This window comes from Tetrao urogallus, assembly GCF_951394365.1.
Source record: "Tetrao urogallus genome assembly, chromosome: Z".
In the NCBI taxonomy this organism is placed as follows: domain Eukaryota; kingdom Metazoa; phylum Chordata; class Aves; order Galliformes; family Phasianidae; genus Tetrao; species Tetrao urogallus.
Window position 1 is genome coordinate 74,241,364 of NC_136816.1, and position 19,609 is coordinate 74,260,972.

General features: G+C 41.8%; 1 protein-coding gene across 2 annotated transcripts in view; it reads right to left on the minus strand.

The window, feature by feature from the left end:
• The window catches only part of DYM (dymeclin), a gene marked incomplete at both ends in the record, with an annotated part of 140,425 nt that overhangs the window by 33,891 nt on the left and 86,925 nt on the right, over positions 1-19,609 (minus strand). For both annotated transcript variants that reach the window (XM_079548570.1, XM_079548569.1), the window contains one exon: positions 6,750-6,852. In XM_079548570.1, coding sequence (XP_079404696.1) covers positions 6,750-6,852 — 103 coding nt within the window. The remainder of the gene's footprint in view (positions 1-6,749; positions 6,853-19,609) is intronic.

Here is a 19,609-nt window from a genome sequence, read left to right on the forward strand (position 1 = left end):
AAGTGGCCTTTTCCAAAACATTTATTCTGAGTACAAACACACAAGTCCTATCTTTTATACCCTTTGCTGCAACACAGCAGCAGCGCCCCAGAGCTTCACCTAGAGGTTCTTCCCACTTCTTCCAATTTTGTTCTCATAGCTCTGAACAATGAAAGATTTTTTGATCAGATGACCATAAGGTGCTGCTGCAACACTGCACGTTTTAAAATCAATACAGATAGTGATGCTCATCCTCATATTCCCAGGCGTTGAGAGTTCCTACTTGGAATAACATTTAATGCCATCTGTGCACGTAACCCAATAGCAGATACCAATAAGCCAACTGTGTAACTCCAAACAAGGAACCAAGAACATCTTCTTGCACTGGCGAAGAGCAATATTATATATTGCAAGAGCAGTATATTTGCTCCCAGATCCTCCAAGCACATTATCAAAAAGATGCAGTAATGAAAAACTGCAAAAAATAATAAGTTGTTCCTACTACTATTAGGAAGTCTAATCAGACTGAACTTCACTAGCACGTTCAGCACAGGATTTTAAGGCAGCTTGTTCTCTCTGTTTAAGGATAATTTACACAGCTTTTTTCTCAGGAAAATTTTCAATTTGTTTTAAGAAAAGAACTGACAAAGAATTGAGACAGAACTGCAGAAATTTGCAATTACTCAGTACAAGAGCTTGCTTTAGATTTGGGTTCGGTTGATGATTTCAGACTATTCTGAAATGACTATTTTTTGATGGTATAAAAATAGGGGAATTATGTAGGAGAAATATTCTTTAAAGTAAATGTACTTCATTTGAAGGAGGGTATGACTAATATTTAGAAAATGTATTTATAGCCTCTGGCTCAGTAATAGAGTGGGGACAGGCATACCCAAGAATAACCTGATATGGAAGGTGTCACTTCTGCCCATGAGCCACTAGCTCAGAGTGATCAAAAAGAAGGTAAGTTGGCACAGGGTTGTCTTCTTACTCAGTACAGCCTAAACTGCTGGAACCCACACCCAAAAACAATACGAAGGGATACTGGTTTACCAGGTATCACACCTCAACAACAGCCTAAAAAACATTTTCTTGTCCAATCGTATTTGAGGTTTGTTAAAGTAGCCAGCAAGAAGATCTAAAACGGTACACCAAGATGAATCTGTTCGGTCCATTAACAGTCCATACTCTTTAATGAGGAAGGCTTGGACTGGATATCAGGGGGAAGTTCTTTATGGGGCATCCACAGCCCAGCCACATCTGGGCAGCTGTTCCAGCACCTCACCACTCTCATAGTAAAGAACTTCTCCCTGACATCCAACCTAAATCTTCCCTCCCTCAACTTCAAACCATTTCCCTGGAGGTGCTCAAGGCCGGTTTGCACAGGGCCCTGGGCAGCCCGGTCTGGTATTAAATGTGGAGGTCGGTGGTCCTGCCTGTGGTGAGTGGGGTTGGAACTTGATGGTCCTTGAGGCTCCTTCCAACCTGGGCCATTTTGTGATTCCGTGATTCTATGACTAATGCAAACAAACAAAAAAAACCTTATGAAGTTACTTAATGACATATGATAATTGAGAAAACAGAGACAAAAATGGCATTGAAGAGACTTGGGCAGTGCTGCTGGTGAAAACTGGGTGGTTTCTGAGTTAGGAGAAAAGAAGTGACTTAGCTTTTCTTTTTCAGTGTTGATGAAATATGGACATATCTCAATTAGGAGTCCTAATTTAGTTTGCTAAGAGTTTTCCATTCTGCCATGGGTGCACTCAATTCTACAGCTCAACAAGTCATACCCATTTTGTCTGCTCACAGAAGTTACCACAAGGCAGTATTTTTACAGACTACCAGCTGAATAACACTAATTGCATCACGCTAACTCCATTACAACTGACCAGTTTATTTGGAAGTGGGCTTAATTTCATTTCTGCATCATTACTGAAGTTATCAGATGATCCCCGGGAAGACGTTCAATTTCTTTGCAGTAGCACACAGTTATTGGAGAGCACTTGTGGCTGCTGGTGGGCCTCTGCCTTAAACTACTGCTTTAGGTAGTTTAAAAATTAATGTGCGCCACGTGCTGGATAGGCTGAAATCACTCATTTATTTCACGTTATCCTTTGTCAAAAAAAGTCAGCAACACGAGACACCAGGGCCTCATCTGGAATCCCAAACTCTTAAACGGAATGATTGGTTTGGTTAGTGTCAGAACAGGAGTTATATGGCAATGTGATGGTAGACACACATTGTGGACAAAAGGTTTTAGCCTACAGTTATTAATAATATGCACTTCTAGAACACTGACTTTGCTTTGGGTGCTCCACTGCATGCACATAAGGCGCGATGCATTCTTTGGTTCTATGGCACTACCAGCTTTCTCCACTGTAACTTAACTACATCCAGAAAACACAGAGATTGGGGATTTGTTCTTTTACATTTATGAGAGCCAATCCTGCAGCTCACAGACGTGATTTAACTACTCTTCAGCAATCCCAAATTCCTAAGATAAAAACGGAGACCTCTCTTGTACAAGTCCATTTCTTCCCAGGGAGGAAAGGAAATAGGGAAACCTTTCAACATCTCCCCATGTACAGGAAGGAGATTAGTTTGGCTCTCTGCTAAAGAACCTAAAACGAAGGATTATTTCAGAAGAACTCACAGCTTTGAAGATAATCAACTGTAATAACAAGATACGAGTTACAAAAAAATCCTTTTTCTTGAAAGCACTTTGGTAATAGTGCTTTTTAATAACCTTCTTAATGGCCGCATTAGAAGGACCCCAACTGAAGTCACTCATCCCACATAAAACAAACATTGCTTTTTCTTCTTAGCTGTGTTTTACAAGCTGCATTATTTCCAGATGACGCTGGAGGGGCCCAAGAGTTTCAAGAATTAATGCTTAAGCACACAGCTGCTTTCTATTTACCATGTAAATTGAGGATAAATCAAAGAGGAATCTAAATATTGGGCTTCGTTTGGTCCATTACAGAGCACTGACTGAGGAGGATACGAAAAAGAAATAGAAAAATCTCATCACACAAATGCAAAGTTTACTTCTCGTTACTAAAACCAGGGAATCATAGACTCACAGAATGGCCTGGGTTGCAAAGGAGCACAGTGCTCATCCTGTTCCAACCCCCTGCTGTGTGCAGGTCACCAACCAGCAGACCAGGCTGCCCAGAGCCACATCCAGCCTGGCCTTGAATGCCTGCAGGGATGGGGCATCCACAGCCTCCTTTGGGCAACCTGTTCCTGACGTGTGCAGAATTCCACGGCTCCATGTAACACTGCTCTGCTCAGCAGGTAACGTTAACGAGGTTGGGAAGGAGCCAGGGAAGGAATCACTGCACAACCACACACTGCTACTGCAAACACGGCTTGCTGCACCCACATTCTGCATGTTTTCCCTTTGGAAACACGCACTCATTTCTATACCCAACTAACACAGAATCAACAAATTTGGGACAGAGTTTAAAGGATGGCTCTTCAGACATTCAGAGGAATGTGTTTGTGAGCATTATGGAAAGTCCAACTGCACTGCACTGCTTCCATTGCTGACAACTTTGTGAGTTGTGGTGTTTTAGAGATAGTCCTGTATGGGAAACAAAGATATCGGCACAAAATGGGTAATTGCTAGAATTTTTCCTAATTTCTTTTAGCTTCATCCGGATGGAGTTTGGGCTCCATTGCCACAAAGCCCCGGCTCCTGTGTTGTGTTAGATGATGCTGAAACAAGTGCAGAAACCTAATTAAAACTATGGTGCCCTATACACACCAAAGCCCCAAGGGATGATGCACGTCAAGCTACTTGAAACTGAAATTGTTCCTACCACTGATTTTTCCTCTTTTTTTTCTTTCTTTTCTTTACACTCATGCCTTAAAAACTGAAATCGGGAGAAACCACTGATACACATACCTACGTAACTTTTCTTTATATGAAAAGAAGCAACATTCTCCCACTTTCCTTGTTAAGTGAAACTTAAATTTTGTGGACTGTGCTTTCATTGAACCTAAAAAAGCCATAAACAAAATGGAGTGGATTTTTCTTATTTCTTTTTATTGGAGACCAGTGGAGATACTTAAGGACAGGGGAAACTTGACAGAAATGTATTCCACAGCTGTAATTGTTTCTACGAAAGTAAAGCTCTCGTCCTTCCTCTGACTTCTTCCTGCACATGAATTGCACTGCACACAGCTCACAGGGGCTTTCTGCCTCACAGACCATGAACTTGATCTAGCCTTACAATGAAATAATTTGTCTTTTCTTACTAAAGCCCAGGAAACCTCAGCAAGAACAATCAGCTGGGTCAGTTCCTTATTAGGGTTCACAACAAAAATACCCACAGCTTTGCTGTATGCCAGAGGGCTATGAAGAGCTGCAGTGCCATGAGGAGCTGCAAGGCCATGAGGGGCTGTAGGGCCAAGAGGGGCTGTAGGGCCAAGAGGTTTCCTCTCCCCTCCTCTCTTCCAGCCCACAGCATACACAAGACGACCCCAAGAAATATGGCGACGGGGGATCCCACATTTTTACAACTATCACAGATCAACAGGTATTAGGTCAAAAATCTTGCATTTACATTAAATAGCTAACTATGGCAGAAACATCACTTCTGTTCAAACTGAGAAATTAGGATTTCTTTTGCTCTATGCTTGGACAGTGCTCAAACAGAGATAGAAAAGGAGAAAATCCTTCAGCCAACATAGAATCCAGGACTCCAGTCCGTGATGTTATCTCAGTGTCCAGCTCCTTCGCTCCTCATGTTCCTTACAGCATTCTTGCAGTAATATAAATGCAAACAAACAACTGTTCTTACAAACAACATGAACACAGGCTTTCAGAAGCAGAACGTCCTTCAGCAAATGACATCTTGCTGCCAATGTTATTTAGACAACTGACAGTGCCTTACACTAAGTTGCCACGTGAGCAATTTGGAAAAAAGGCATGCATGGGAGCATGCATTTTTCTCCCAAAATACAGGCAATAAACTTCTGTGATTTTATTATCCCCTAAAGCAACCTTTCCAGCTGCTGCCCTTCTCCTCCCCTGCCTCCTGCCCTACATCATAAAAAGGAGAAAGGGAGTTCTTCCTCAGCAGTGCTTCACAAAGGGAAGTTTTCAGCTGTATCCACCAGTGAGGGGATGGGCTGATGGTTGGACTTGATGATCTTAGTGGTCTTTTCCAACCTTAATGATTCTATGAGTCTATGAAGTCAGTGTTAAAGGCGTCTGCCCTATTCTCAAGGTATCTGGACAGGACTTGGTTGACCAAAAGCTCACGGTGTCTCTGAGCTTGGTGACTGCAGACTCTTGTGTGACACTGCACAGAATGAAGTGAGCTTGGATGTGCAGCTATTAAAGCCATCGCCTCTACCAGCACAGCCTCCCTTTGCCTGGAAGCCCACAACTTTTCAGGGCAGATCAGTGAAGTGCCACGAGACCAAAGGAGGAGTCAGAATGCGCAGCAGTGTAATTGCTTGAGCTAGAAGCTGGCAGGAAATGGAGGTTAATCACCTCTGAGCAATGCAGCCCCAGAGCCTTATCAATCCCAGCAATCAGGAACACTGAACGCATCCCAAATATGTGACTCCTCACAGCTGTGGCCCTATATCATCAAATCCTCCTCAAGTTACCCACACGCACTGGGTAAGGGCATTCCCATGTTCATGCTGTTGCAGATGGAGGAGTTTTAAGCAGAGTGGGTCACCTTACAGGACAAACAGCAGCGGCATCCCCTGCCCCAAACACAGAGCAGAGAGAGGGTCTTGCTGAGACCAAAGCTGCTGACAAATGGACGGTCAGCTCGTGGGACAGGAACCACAGCCCTGCAATCAGCAGTGCTGCAAGGAGCTCCGTGTGAATTAAGGCATCATCAGGCAGACAGAATACACTGATCTGCTCCCTGAATTACAGAATGCTTCCAGTTTTCATGGTAGTGTTAGCAACAGCAACTAGAAGACAGAGGTTAAGAAACCTGGGTAGTTAAACTCATGTTATCAAACTGGAGTTTTGAGAACTCTAGTTACTGATGTAATTTTATATCAAATTACCTTTGTTGGTACTCATGTGCTAGAGCACTATAATACGTCATGTATCAGAGAGCCATGTCCTGGAATACAAGTCAACATCCGAAATAAAAGAGCTGTTGCATTTTCAACCTCAAAAATTGGGAGCAACCGATAGAACAGGACAACTCTTTTAGACAGTATTACAGAGAAACTTCAAAGGAGTAGAAACCAAAGACACTTGGGTAGTACAAAAAAATATTATTTGGATCCTTGGAAGAACCCTCGTTCCACTGAAGGTAGAGATTTTCCAAAAGCCCATGCAATTAAATCACAGAGTTGTTGCCTATTCGTGACAGTGGCTTAGCAAACTGAAAGGAGTGCTGTATGCATACAGTGCCCAGACCATACTGATGTGGCCCATGGATGCAGTATCCATCAGGGGCTCGCCGGGAATTTTCAACCATTTTCAGGCATTTTAACACACTGTAGATGCCAAAGCCTTGTTCTTAAAAATGTTTCTAACCGTATGATTTTATATAAACAGCTTGAAAACTCCACACTGACAGGGTGTCTCCCAGCTCTCAGGAGCTGCGGTTTTGTTTTGCCATTTGTGTCTTTTTTTTTCAGACATTACATCATTTATGCAGGTTCTTGTGCGTTGGAGTTAGTGGTTACTGAGCTGTCACGCGTTTTGATAAATCTTTGCAGATTTATGGTTGTACCTCTCATATTTTGGAGCATCTACTGCAACAGTGAAGCTCGATACTTACATAGTCAGGAAGTGGAGACTCATTGGAATCCAGGGAACCTCTCAAGGACTGCGTGGCTTGTTCCAGCACTTTGTTGTGCTTTTTAGACAGCAGAGAAAATAAACTGGAGGAGAAAGAAAAAAAGAAACATTGAAATAAAGTCACAATAATGGTCTGAAATAGACAAAGCAATCAGAAGAGGTGGTTTACTACGCGCTCTAACGTGAATGTGGAGAGTTTTTAAACACAGTGTATAATAGTTACATGTATTGTCTATATAGACACATCTGAGTTAAGCAGCAGTGGAATTTGAACTGGAGCTATTCTATAAAATAAATTATATAAAGACCATCATATGTTTACTAATACATATTATTTTCAAATTCATCTCGGCTTAAGTCCAGGAATAAAGCATTACCCTAGCTTTATAAATAATAACCTGTGTCAAATCAGAGGTCCATACACACACAGAGAAATAAATGTTATTTCATGCATTTTGAAAAAAACAACACCCATAGCAATGGCTTTTTCCCAAATTCTACTTGTTTGACTTCGAAAGCATTCCCACGTCGTTGAGATGGACTTTCACTGTGAGACACCACAAGACAGAACCGAATACTCAGAATCAAAGGTGAGCATTCAGGGCCTCATCAGGCTCTCCTAGGATGACTCTATGGGTTCTCTGAGGATTTAAAAACTGTTCTGATGAAAATAAAAGCAACCACCAACAACATTCACTCATGCCCAAAAGTGCATTGCTCCATGGGGGTTGGTGACATTACTCTTGGGACACGGCATCAGCAGCAGACTCTGTGCTCACCAGATTCAGTTAGAAAGGATTCAAGTCAGTATGATAAATAAAGTGGCTAATTACTGCCCCAGTGTTATACTCTTGACAGCCACTGCCTCTTTGAACAGGAGGACAACTTCAGTGCTCTCAGAAAGCTTTTCTGCCTAAAGAAATGATGGTAAGGATTTGAGGAAGCCCTCTGTTTTCAACTTCAAATATAACACTGATGTCAAGACCCTTGCAGCTTTAGGCAGGAGATACTGATAGCAGATCTCAGTGCTTGTTCTCCCTCCTTCCAGCCAAGAGTTAGAGGAGAAAGCTTTTCCAGCACTTCTCAGAGGAAATACCTTGCTTCTGAAGCCCAGATCTTCTACCTTGAGAGGCAACTCAATAAATTCCACCATTTCTTGACGCCTTTTCAGTCAGACACTTCTTAGAGCAGACTAATAGCCTGCAGCACTTAAGACATCTCATTAACCCCCATAGGAGCCCTTTGTTCCCCAAGTTCAGCCAACGTCTCCTAGGGCCAGGAACAGCTGACACCAGGACCAGTGACGTTGGTGGTAAACCCTGCTGGGATGGTGATAAGCTCAGCTGGACTGATAGGGAAGGAATGCCCCATGACATTACAGAACAACTGTGTAAGGGCTGAGAAACATTTGGTGTTGTTAGGATAACGTGATGTACTTGACCTCATGAACGCTGGAATCGTAGTTTTTCCTTCATGCTGTCTAAGAAAGCCCTCACCAGAGGAATAAATAAAGGAATAAAAAATAAATAAATGGAAACCTAGAATGATGGATTCCTGGAATCACAGAATCCTAGAATGGTTGTGTTGGAATACCTGGGACAAAAGTCAGCCCTCCACTAATTCACAACTATTAGCCAAAATCACCAACTACAAATGAAACAGGGAAGAAGCAATGCAGAAGTAACTCAGTAATAGGATTTCCATCTTCTACCCTCCTGCACTCAACTATTGCATTCACAGACTGAAATGCTTGCACTAATCAAAATCTGGATTTGCAGACCGGTCCCTCCGCTGCACAGCAGTGCTGCTTTTAGGTAGGCTCAGATTTCAGAGATGCTACCATCAGCACCATCTAGTGCTGTGGAGATGGAACAATCAGTTAAAGCCAACCTGGTGATGCTCACTGGGGATGCAGCAAGGTTAAACCTGGGGTCTGTCTGCTCCAGAAGTTTATTCCTCAAAAAAGACGATGACAGAATGGTATGAAAAAGGATGTCCAGCAAGCAGCATTTTTCACCAAAATGAATAAAGCGTTTTGGCTTTGCGTGCAGTGTAGATATAAAACAAAACACTGGCATCAGATTTTGAATATTCAGTCAATCTGACGAGAAGAATGCACACACATCAGTAGTCTGCATTGAACTGGAACAACAAAGAGCAAATTCATCTTCTCTGGCAGAATGAAGAAAAATGGGAAAGAGAAGGAGAAAGAAACAAAGAACAGTTCTTTATATCTTATTTTTGCTTCTTTTTTTTTTTTTTTTAATTAAGTGCAATGTCAGTAAACCCTGAGTGGCTGGGCTCTATGTCTGAGCAGTCAGGGGGTGAGCTCTGCTATACATTGTCTTTGCTCTGGGGCTTCCCCTTGCCAAGTTTTGCTTTCTTGCCACAGCTCATTGAATTTGCAGCTGTGCTGAAGCACTTCTTTGTGGGAACGTCGCCCAGAATGCCAATATTGGGGTTAAAATAGCCAGTCTTCTTCCTCACCAATGGCTTATCCTTTGGATAAGAGCAGTTCCTTGGAGGAGTCACCCCAACATGTTTTTCAAATATCAGCACAGCATTACTTAGAGCCACCAGAAGTCATTTCACAAAGTTTAACTCATGGAGGTCTTTGATCCTGGTCAAACGTTGCCTTCTAACGGCACTTGGTTTGTGACGGTCACATCCTCAGTGTATGGAAGGCTTAGGGGTTATTTTTGATTATTCAGGCATGAAAAATGGAATTAAAAAATGGAAAAAATGCTTTACGTAAGATCAAAGTTGTTCTCCTCCCCATTGTTGGGTAAGTGGGAAACCAGTGGCAATTCCTGCACAGGTGGGCATTAAGAACGTCTCCAAAGCCGGTATAGATCCCAGATCAGCAAATCACATTGTGGGGAAGCTGAGCCAACAAGGATGACTTTGAGCTGAAGGAAAACCTCAACACAGTCACAGAATCATTCAGGCTGGGAACGGCTTACGAGGTCCCCAACCCTGACTCACCCCACCATGCCCACTGACCATGTCCCCAAGTGCCACATCCCCGTGGTTCTTGAACGTCTCATTCTTCTGATCTTGGGAATTATGAAATCACTGATTTCTTAACTCCTTCTATAAAGATGAAACATTTCTAGTTAATTTAATACAAGGCTGAACCTCACCCACTAAGTGATTACAGACTTAATAGTAATGGCTGCTTAAATGCAAGTGATTTGATTATGTGCTATTTGCACACATAATAAAATTCAAACCAGTAATATATGAACTTAACACTTTCAAAAAGTCAGTTCCAAGCAGCCTGTGGATTCAAAAAATGCAAATAATGGGAACTCACTGAACAGCTTTCCTCTTGGTCCAGCAAAGCCACAAGCCAACAATCAATAAAAAATCCTAAGCATCTGCAATTTCTGCAGCAAATCTAATTTACAGCAGATTGAAGTGGCTTACAAACTCTGTTTCTCACATATATAAAAAAAATTGCATGAATGTATAAAATGAAGCTTTTAAAACAGTTAATAAAAGATAAGGGAATTAAACTTTAAGGTTCAAGGTAAATCTGAAGACAGTATTTGCCAGAAATTGGCTCAAGGAGGGAAAAAAACAAAGACAAAAATGATGACTAAGTTTAAATATCATGATATTTTAATGCATGTAAAGGACAACATAAACAGACCATTATTACTGCGTTAGCAGTCGAAAACAACAGATCTCTAAAGAACAATGCCAAAAAAAAGGGCATATGTCCCTTAATCGCTTCCATTACACAAAGAACAAAAGGTCATATGCATTCAGAAATGGCAAGCAAGTTATTTGCAGCAAAACAGTGACAGAACAGCTCATAAAGCCAGACAATTAAGCAGACAGTCCTGTTAACTCCAAAATACAGGAGTAAAGCAAAATGTACTGTAGATCTCCTTGTGGCCTCCCACTAATGATAGTTTAAAACAGGAGGGAGAGCCGCTTCTTTACCTGGTTTGATGGTACAGGACAAGGATGAATGGCTTTAAACTAAAAGAGGGGAGATGTGCAGCTCCCACAGCGGGGTGATGGAAACAGGGGATCTCTGAGGTCCTCTGCACCCAAGGTTAGTCTGTGATTCTGTGCCCCAACACAATTACATGCCAGTGCATAATAATGGAACAGCAGTCATGAGATTCATTCTAAACTGGCCGTGCCAAGCCCATTCAGCAACGAGACCAGAAATAAAATGCAGCGAGACAATGCCGTTATTGAAGCAGGTTTCTACATGTCACTTACATGACTTTGTTCCACGTGGGATTTTTCATTAAGAAACTAGATTGACAAAAAGCAATATGGCATGTTTTAAACAAAGGGGAAATCAGACACCTGAATACTCTGAAAAATCCCCAAGTTTCCATCTTTAAATAAGTTTTCCCAGCTGGGTTACATTCTTGGCCCCTCTACCTGCCAGCAGCCACTGAAGTTTTGCCAGTGTTGCTGAAATACAGTGAGATAGAGATGATATCATTGGTACACATCAATGATAAAGAAATACTAAGGCTAAACTTTGTAAATTCATTGTAGGAACTTCAGATAAAGGGAAAAGAACATTGGGGTTTTTTTTTTGTTTGTTTTTTTGTTTTTTAATTTTTATTTCTTGTCTTTCAATCACAGAATCATTGAGGTTGGAAAATCTCACTAAGATCATCAAGTCTAATGATTAAGCCAGCACCAGAGGAATTACAGACCAGGAGGAGGAATTAATTGCACAAAGTTCCTTTGGTCTGTGGTACGATGGAGGTCAGACAGTATGAGCCAAGTGGTCTCTTTTGGATCAGAGAACAGATGCATTTAGGTAATGCCCTACACATTGCTGCATTAGAAGAGATGGAAAGAATCTGCTCTGATGAAAAATCGGGTCAGGCACCAGCAGGTGCTCAGAGAGGTGGTGGAATCCCCATCACTGGAGATGTTCAAGGGCCATGGAGATGGGGCACGTGGGGACGTGGTCAGTGGGCAAGGTGGGGGAGAGTTGGGGATTTGGGAGGCTTTTTCCAACCTTTATGAGTGTAAAGTCCTACAAAACCCTTTTGGGAAAAATTTCAAACCAGTGACACGTGCTTGGCATACGGATCTGTGGCAGAGATGACCATGTAGAGATGTAGAGATGACCACAGAGATGTAATCCTGGTGGCTCAGGATTACAACAGATCAGAGCTCCCACTGCTCAGAAAACATCAGATATCTGCATAAACCTGAACAAGGGAAGGTTTGAAAGACACGCTTGACAAAGGTGCATTCTATACGTTCCAAGTGCAGCATTACCAGGGAACTAAAGCAATGCTCAAAGTCTTTATTTGGAACTTGAGATTTCACAGGTTCTGCATCTTCTCAGTGTCCCAGTTCAGACTGTAAATAATTGGAGAGCACACAAACACCAAACACTATCTGGAGAGGAAAAACAGTCCCACAGATCACAAAAATTGATGATGAATGTTCTCAGACATTTCATCAATACCCTGAGCTGTTCCACCCTTATACATCTGCCAAATGTATTATTGTTCTCAATTTTAAAGAATTAAATATAAGCCATAAACACTGAAACCTCACATTACGTAAATAGTCCTTAAACAATAGGATTTTACAATGCCTGCAAGGATACCACAATTGTATTAGAAGACAAGCCCTGTACAGAGCAAGCCCTAAGAATGCCTTAGGTTTGAGACCTGAAATCTAAAAGTTAAATCCACTCCCTAACTCCTACATTTTATGATCACCTCTTTGGCTTGACCTAATGTTTAATGTATTGTAGCAAAAAGAGTGTCGTGACATTAAGACTGTATTTGTGTAATGACTACAACGTCTGAGCAAAGGACCTGACACAGAAGGTCACAGCAGAACAAAGGTATCCCAGCGTCTCATACCAAATGCAATAAATTAGTGCTAAATGGGAGGACTGTGCCCAGGCAAGTGCACCACTGGCACTTTGGCAGATGTTTGTGGACAATGAGGCAGTGATCTGTGACCACTTAAAGAACCAGGACACGGGACAAATCCATTTAACATGAAGCAGAGTGGAGAGAAACCACCGCGTCCCCAAACGCCCATGTCTTCTGAAGAGACCTTGAGGCAATTTGCATTTGAATTATGCAAACAGTAATGACACAAACAGTGAGAGAGGAGAGCCCTGGAGAATCCAAGCTTTATCCATGGAGAGGCTCCCCGGTAAGAAGGCTGACTAATTAAGACATCAAATTGCTAGGCAGAAAGTAATTGCATACTTTATTTTATACCTTCCTCACCAATCCGGTGGCCTTCTATAATGCAGTGGAGGCTTCGCTGGACCGATGTAGATGTCATCTACCTGAACTTCAGCAAGGCCTTTGACACGGTCCCACACCACATCCTTATCTCTAAATTGCAGAGAGAAGTGTTTGAAGGCTGGACTATTTGATGAATAAGGAATTGGTTGGCTCATCACAGCCAGAGGGCTGTAATCAATGGCTCTACACCCAAGTGGGTGCGGTGATGAGGGGTTCCCACAGGGGTCTGAATGAGGATGGATGCCCTTCAATATCTTCATCAGTGACGTAGATGATGGGATTGATTGCACTCTCAACAGTTTGCAGATGGTGCCAAACTCACTGGTGCAGGTGACACAACAGAAGAGTGGTGCCCCATCCCTGGAGGGGCCTGAGGCCATGGATGGGGTCCTGGGCAGCCTGAGCTGGTGGGAGGCAATCAGACCACAGCAGGGATGGGGCTGGATAACCTTTAAGGTCCCTTCCATTCTTTGGTATGATTCTGTGAAATCCCAAAGCGTCACAAATGATCTTAACGCAATCAGGGTAAACAAACTATTTCCACCCCATCTTCTCTATCAAACAGCAAGCATTACAGTCTTCTAATTGTACAGTCCTAAACACCATCTTAACAAATAAAATGTTTCAGGATATCCTTAGTTCAATACAAAAATTTCTCATTAATTTTAGAGTATACCTTGTCTTTCACTGTGAGCAGAGAGCTCTAAGTGATGTGCTACAAAGACGTTTCAAATTCTGCCTCCCAGGGAGAGGAAGAAATGTTCTAATTAATAAAAGCAGAAAGTCACCACGCACTTATGGCAAAAGCACACAAGCAAAGTCAGAAGCTACACAGAACAATTAATGGAGGCTTTGCATTAACAAACAGGATTTCCTGTTAAAATGGAATCTGAAAGACAAAGAGACTGGAAAAAACATGGAAGCGAGGAATTCAATCTGATGAGACAAAAGTAAATATTTACTAAAGCAACCCTAGAGTCCCATCTGCAGAGAATGTGAAACGTATTTTTCAGCTGAAGGCATGAATTGCTGGGCAGCTCATGGCCATTATCCAATGAATGCTTCCATGACCAAAGCAGTAAATCCTTCCCCTAAATACGGGTATGGATCATCTCATTCCATCTGGCATTCCAAACAGCATCTCTATACTTCTACATAAATGGTGGAAATGGGAGAGGATGAGGAGCACTACCTGGAAATAATGGCATCTCACTAACTCCAAAACGAACTGAAGTATTAACTCAATAACCAGGCATCAATCTACAGGCTGATTATAAGGTTCATTCATAGCTCAATGTCCCTGAATTTGGGTTTTAAGGCATCAGTGTATTTTCCTTTCCTTCCTTAGTTTGCCCTGTTAATATTTCATAAGAAAACTGAATGGGCAACAGGGTTCACAGTTCCTCTTTTCCATCCGCTTGCATTCAAAATAGGGAGTGCTCCATAGCTGCTGCAAAGAGACATTTGACTTCAATTAGGGCAGCAGAGCAGTGTGGGTGAGCACTGGGGGAAATTGCCAGAGAAAGTCAAAGAGCAACTCCCACCCAAAAAACAAAGATCCTGAATAACGAGACAACAAGAAAATTCAGAAGACCCAAACCACGGATAGGTCTGACCACCAAGAATTGCTTCCAAACTATCCCGGAAGCAAAGGTGGTCTTTCGCATAACAATGGGACCTTTTCTATATTTCTTAAAACCCCAAAAGGGCAGAAAATCAGAAAGATTTCCACAATTCTTCATAATAAGGTCTGTTTTTCATCTCCAAATGCATACATACCTTGCATTTGTTTGAGTATTTGTGAAGCACTGGGATACTGATTTCCATGGGATCTAAGAAAATCTATAATTAAGAAAATGAATATTTTTTGTCTTCCAAAAAGAGCCTAGATGGGGCGTTCTTTGTGTGCCCTGAGGCCATGCAGGAATAGAGTGACAAAAAAAGCAGTGAATGGGAGTGCATTCACTGAACAAAGCTTTGGCAAGAACAAAAAACAATGCACGATTACTTAATTAAGGATCAAGTTTTTGCTTTGAAACAAACTGCAGAATTCAAATGTCAGACAACCTTAATCTATTATTTCCTCAGCCTCAAGTGGAATTTCAGAGGCGACCACGGCTTTTTTTTTTTTCCTTCCTTTTTTGGCTATGTACTAAAGATTGTAAAACAATATGTTGACTTGACAATGTCCTACAGCCTACTTTAGCAGAGAACCTCCATTATTTTCTAGAAGTCCTGAATTGGTACAAGAATAATGTACACAAGCTCAGACAGATGCACACAATGTTTTCCAGGAGTCGTATTTGTTGGGACTTTTGTTCAAGCCATATTGACATGCAGATATACACACTTCCAAAGAGAAATGCTGAAGTTTCCAGAGTCACACAAACGTATTACTACTTGGAAAAAAAGGGGAAAGAAGGGGGAAAAAGTCACGATAGCATCAAATACTGCAGTATGATAAATACTTCTCAACACTGAGACCAAGATTAAATTTAATTTTTACTAGTCAGCATCTCCTGTAAAAGCATAACAATGTACTTTAGAAAGAAATGCTGCAAGTAAAAAACGCCCATATCCTTACTGCAATGTCCACAACAAACACCTCTGTTGACTTTCTGTCCATTCATATACCTAGATGTGCAATGTGCCAGCCATAAATAAGTTTTTTTCAAAAGGAAAATTCAGGCCAAAATACATAGGGAATAAAAATGAGGTCTTTTCATCCCAGAAGGCAACTGCATGTTTGGTTTTGTTTGCTTGTTCCGGTATTTTTTGTTGGTTTGGTTTTTAACCCATACTGAACAAAAGAAGTACCAAAGCCTTTTGTAAGAGTTCAGTTTGCTGCAGAAAATCTACGGTTAATGATCTGCATGGAGGGGTGGGTTGGGGTTGGAGATCTTGGAAGTCTTTCCAACCTTGGTGACTCTGCGGTTCTATGATTTTCCACGTGATTTCTTTATGAACAGCAAAGCCAACCCTCTCCATCTACCTTCTGCATCTACAGAACTCTTCTGAGAATGCACTGCACACCATGTGAGGTGCTCTGAACTCCTGGTTGTAGCAGGAGGATGGCAGAACAGATTATCTGCAATCCTTTAAGGAAAGAATGATGTTTGGAGCCCTGAATTTGCACAGCTTTGCCTCCACCACTGGTACTGCCCTTCCAGAAATGACAAACATGTGGAATGAGAACCACCACAGCAAGGACGAAAGCCTTGGCAGGGCTACTGATGGGGCTCAGCCTTTGAGCATCCCTTCTCCTTTCAAAAACTCCCTCTGTTTTCAGCAAAAGCACATTTTACCCACACTTCATGATCCAACCCTGACAGAACTAAAACGTAACCACATTTCCTCACTGTAATTTACTTTATATGGTGTTGCTTTTTAAAATTATTCTCCTTCTTGAGTTAAAAAGGTGTTACAAATGCAATGTTTCTAAATCTCATTGACTACAAGGCATGAAGAGCCCTTACGCAAGACAAAGCAGATCTTACTTTAGGTAATGTTTCCAATTTATTGTTCACTGCCTTTTCAGTAGGAAGAAGTTTATTTCCCACATCGACTGTCATCCCAGATCCTATTCACTGCTGAATTTCTCACTTCAGAATAGGTTATTTCATTGCCATACACAAACACACGCCAGCCTCACAACTGGTGGGAAGACCGACACGGATTTGATTTCATGATTCATTTCAGCATACTTGCAGTTGTGCAATATTTTTCCATCTTGAAAACCAACAAGATTTGGTGTTTGTTTTGTTTTTCTAAGTCCCAATCCCTCAAGTTGCACAGTAATTATATTTACATTGTCTCTAGTCTGTGTGGAAATTAACCTCATTCCCACAAAGAAAAGAGGCTGTGCTTTGCACTTTACCTCCCACTCAGATTCATACACTTACTCCCTGTCTGCCTCTATCACTTAATAAATGCTCCCAACTTCTGAAAAAAAGCCCTCCCCAAAATCATTAAGGTTGGAAAAGACCTCTGATATCACCAAATCCAACTGTCAGCCCAACACCAGCATGGTCACTCATAGAATCACAGAATCATGAAGGCTGGAAAAGATATCCAAGACTGTCAAGTCCAACCCCAACCCATTTCCACCATGCTCATTAAGCCGTGACCCTAAAATGATTCTGTGATTGTATTCTGTAACTCTGAATTCAACTTCATCCAGGTGGCCACAGAAAGTGTGCAAAGATCACTTTTCACAGACCGTTTGGTTACACGGGCTCATCTGCAGCCTAAACTCTTCTCTTCTGTAGAGCCATTTGCAAATAGAACTGACTGTGCAAATGCACCTACTGGACACAAAGAAATCAACATAGCAAATTCTGCAGAACCACTACACTACAAATCCCTTCGGGAAATAGAGGAGATTTATTTTAGGGTAAAATCCTACAGTAGCAAGTACTGACAATTAATAAAAACTCAGATGCAGTGCGATGCAATACTGTGCATTACGCTCCTAGGAGCATGTAGAAGGTAACAAAGCACGTGAGGCAGGAACACGACATGGGAACTTGAAAACCTTCTTCCATTAGTGAGCGTGTCTTGAACTTGTTCTCAGCTCTGCTGATGCCCCAGGAAACCTTTCCAGCATTGAGAAGCAAAGCCAAACGCTGATCGCTGTCCTGGAGGTTGCACTGGGGCTGCAGCATTACTCATCTTTGGAAGCCAGCTGAGGTTCTTGTTTCCCTCTCCTACCGCTTTTTCTGGTCTGTGGCTAATGCAGAGGAAGCATTCTCTTCCACGTTTTCTCACAATTTCAGTGCACAGAGAAGAACTAAAACCATTCAGCTCTCAGGCCTACGTCCTGCTATGCAGGAGGGGATCCAAGCTCTCATTACACGTCTGAAAACAAATTTTTGGGGGATTGCAATCAGAACTGAATTTTCCCCTTTTTCTGCACTTCTCTGCTTCTTTGTCATGGTTATCAGTAGTGGCACCAAAATGCAAGAAGATGGTTCTTTCCTTTGATGTCCTCATCAGAAACTTGAAACAACAGGAGTGAAAGCACTGTCCTAACGGTGCCACCAACTCTGCAGAAGTGGAATGTTTCAAGTGGCTGAGATCAGCGTGAATGAATGCAGATGCCAGCTTCCAAATCTTAGGCAGCTACTCGGACCTGTCTGGGCTTACTGACAAATGTCGTACCAAAGGTCTCATCTCCTCCACTAATATCAGAAATCTCTTTTTGCCAATTTCTGCAGAGCCATTTGCCATAACTTGATACTGCCACCGCACAATCTGAACCCTTTAGCCACCTGCATCTCTCTTCAGTGGAATTTCTGGAAACTTCTTTGCACTGCCATTCTTCTGGGGTACTCATGGACCATCTGCTGCTCAAATTGATGAAGCTCTTTAAGTACTTGAGTTCTTAAGGCACTATGCAGTTCCAGGTAGGCAACCGAACCTCTCTTCCAGGCATCCACGTACATCTATTAAACATTTGCCTCTCAGTTTCAGTGTAAGAAGGCAGTAGCCCAAAACACTCAAAAGAAAAAAAAAGTATATATTCTGCTGCTTCGCTTCAGGCATTCTGCTTGGAACATCTGAATCCCAATTACCTATCTATATTCTAGCAGCAGCTAGCATTTTCCACTAGTTGAATCCGAATTCAGCCCTGGGATCATAGCTCCAGCCCGCTGATTTGCTATGAGAGGTGATGAAGAGGACTTCTGGATTAGCCAAAATGTAGCATTGGTGAGAATCCATGCTTTAATTCGACAAATTGGAAGATGGTTTGAATCAGTACCATGTGTTTGTTATTTTCCAAGTGAATAATTCTCTATATTTAGGCAATAATTACCCACTTTACTGAGCTGCCTTCTCCAGCCAAAGTTCATCCAACACTGTCTGGGACAGCAAAATATACAAAAAGTGCATCACCAGGTGGACAGAAGGGAGAAAATACACACTGTCCTGCGTGCTGCAGTGACAGTGTTTTATGGAAGCTATTGGAGAGCTGTTCTGCATCCTGAGACAGTCAGCATATACTATAAAGTATCTGACTTAAGCAAATTTTTTTTAGTCTAAGCTGAAGTTTGGCTTACATGAGCATAAATTCTGATTTTAACTGTAACCTATTAAGCTATATTCAATCTGACATTCATTTTATTAGCATTCTCCTGAACTCTTCAGGCAAGCCGTAAGAACATTTCTCTTTTTAGCCTCCAAACAATGCCTTATTTACATACTGATAAAAGAATACGATGCCCTCCCCAGCACTGATTAATTGCCAGAAATGATGTATGAGCCCCCCCACATTCTGAACACACTGCTGCAATGGAAACGTGTGAAAGTAATTCTGTTCCAATTCCATCTCATGGGAATGTGGGCTCATAAGTGTCCAATTAAAACTAATTCCCTTCGATCAAGATGTGCTTTAGGTTCATGTTAATGTAGCAGGATGCATTTAGATCGTGTCTGCGATACATTTTTTACCAGGGTGAGAAAAATCTTAACTACTATACAGAAAGAACATAGCTCTTCATTCCCTCTTCGTTACTTTGTGCATGCAAATGGTAATTCTATTTACACTAGCTCAACATGCCATCTTTTAAAGAAA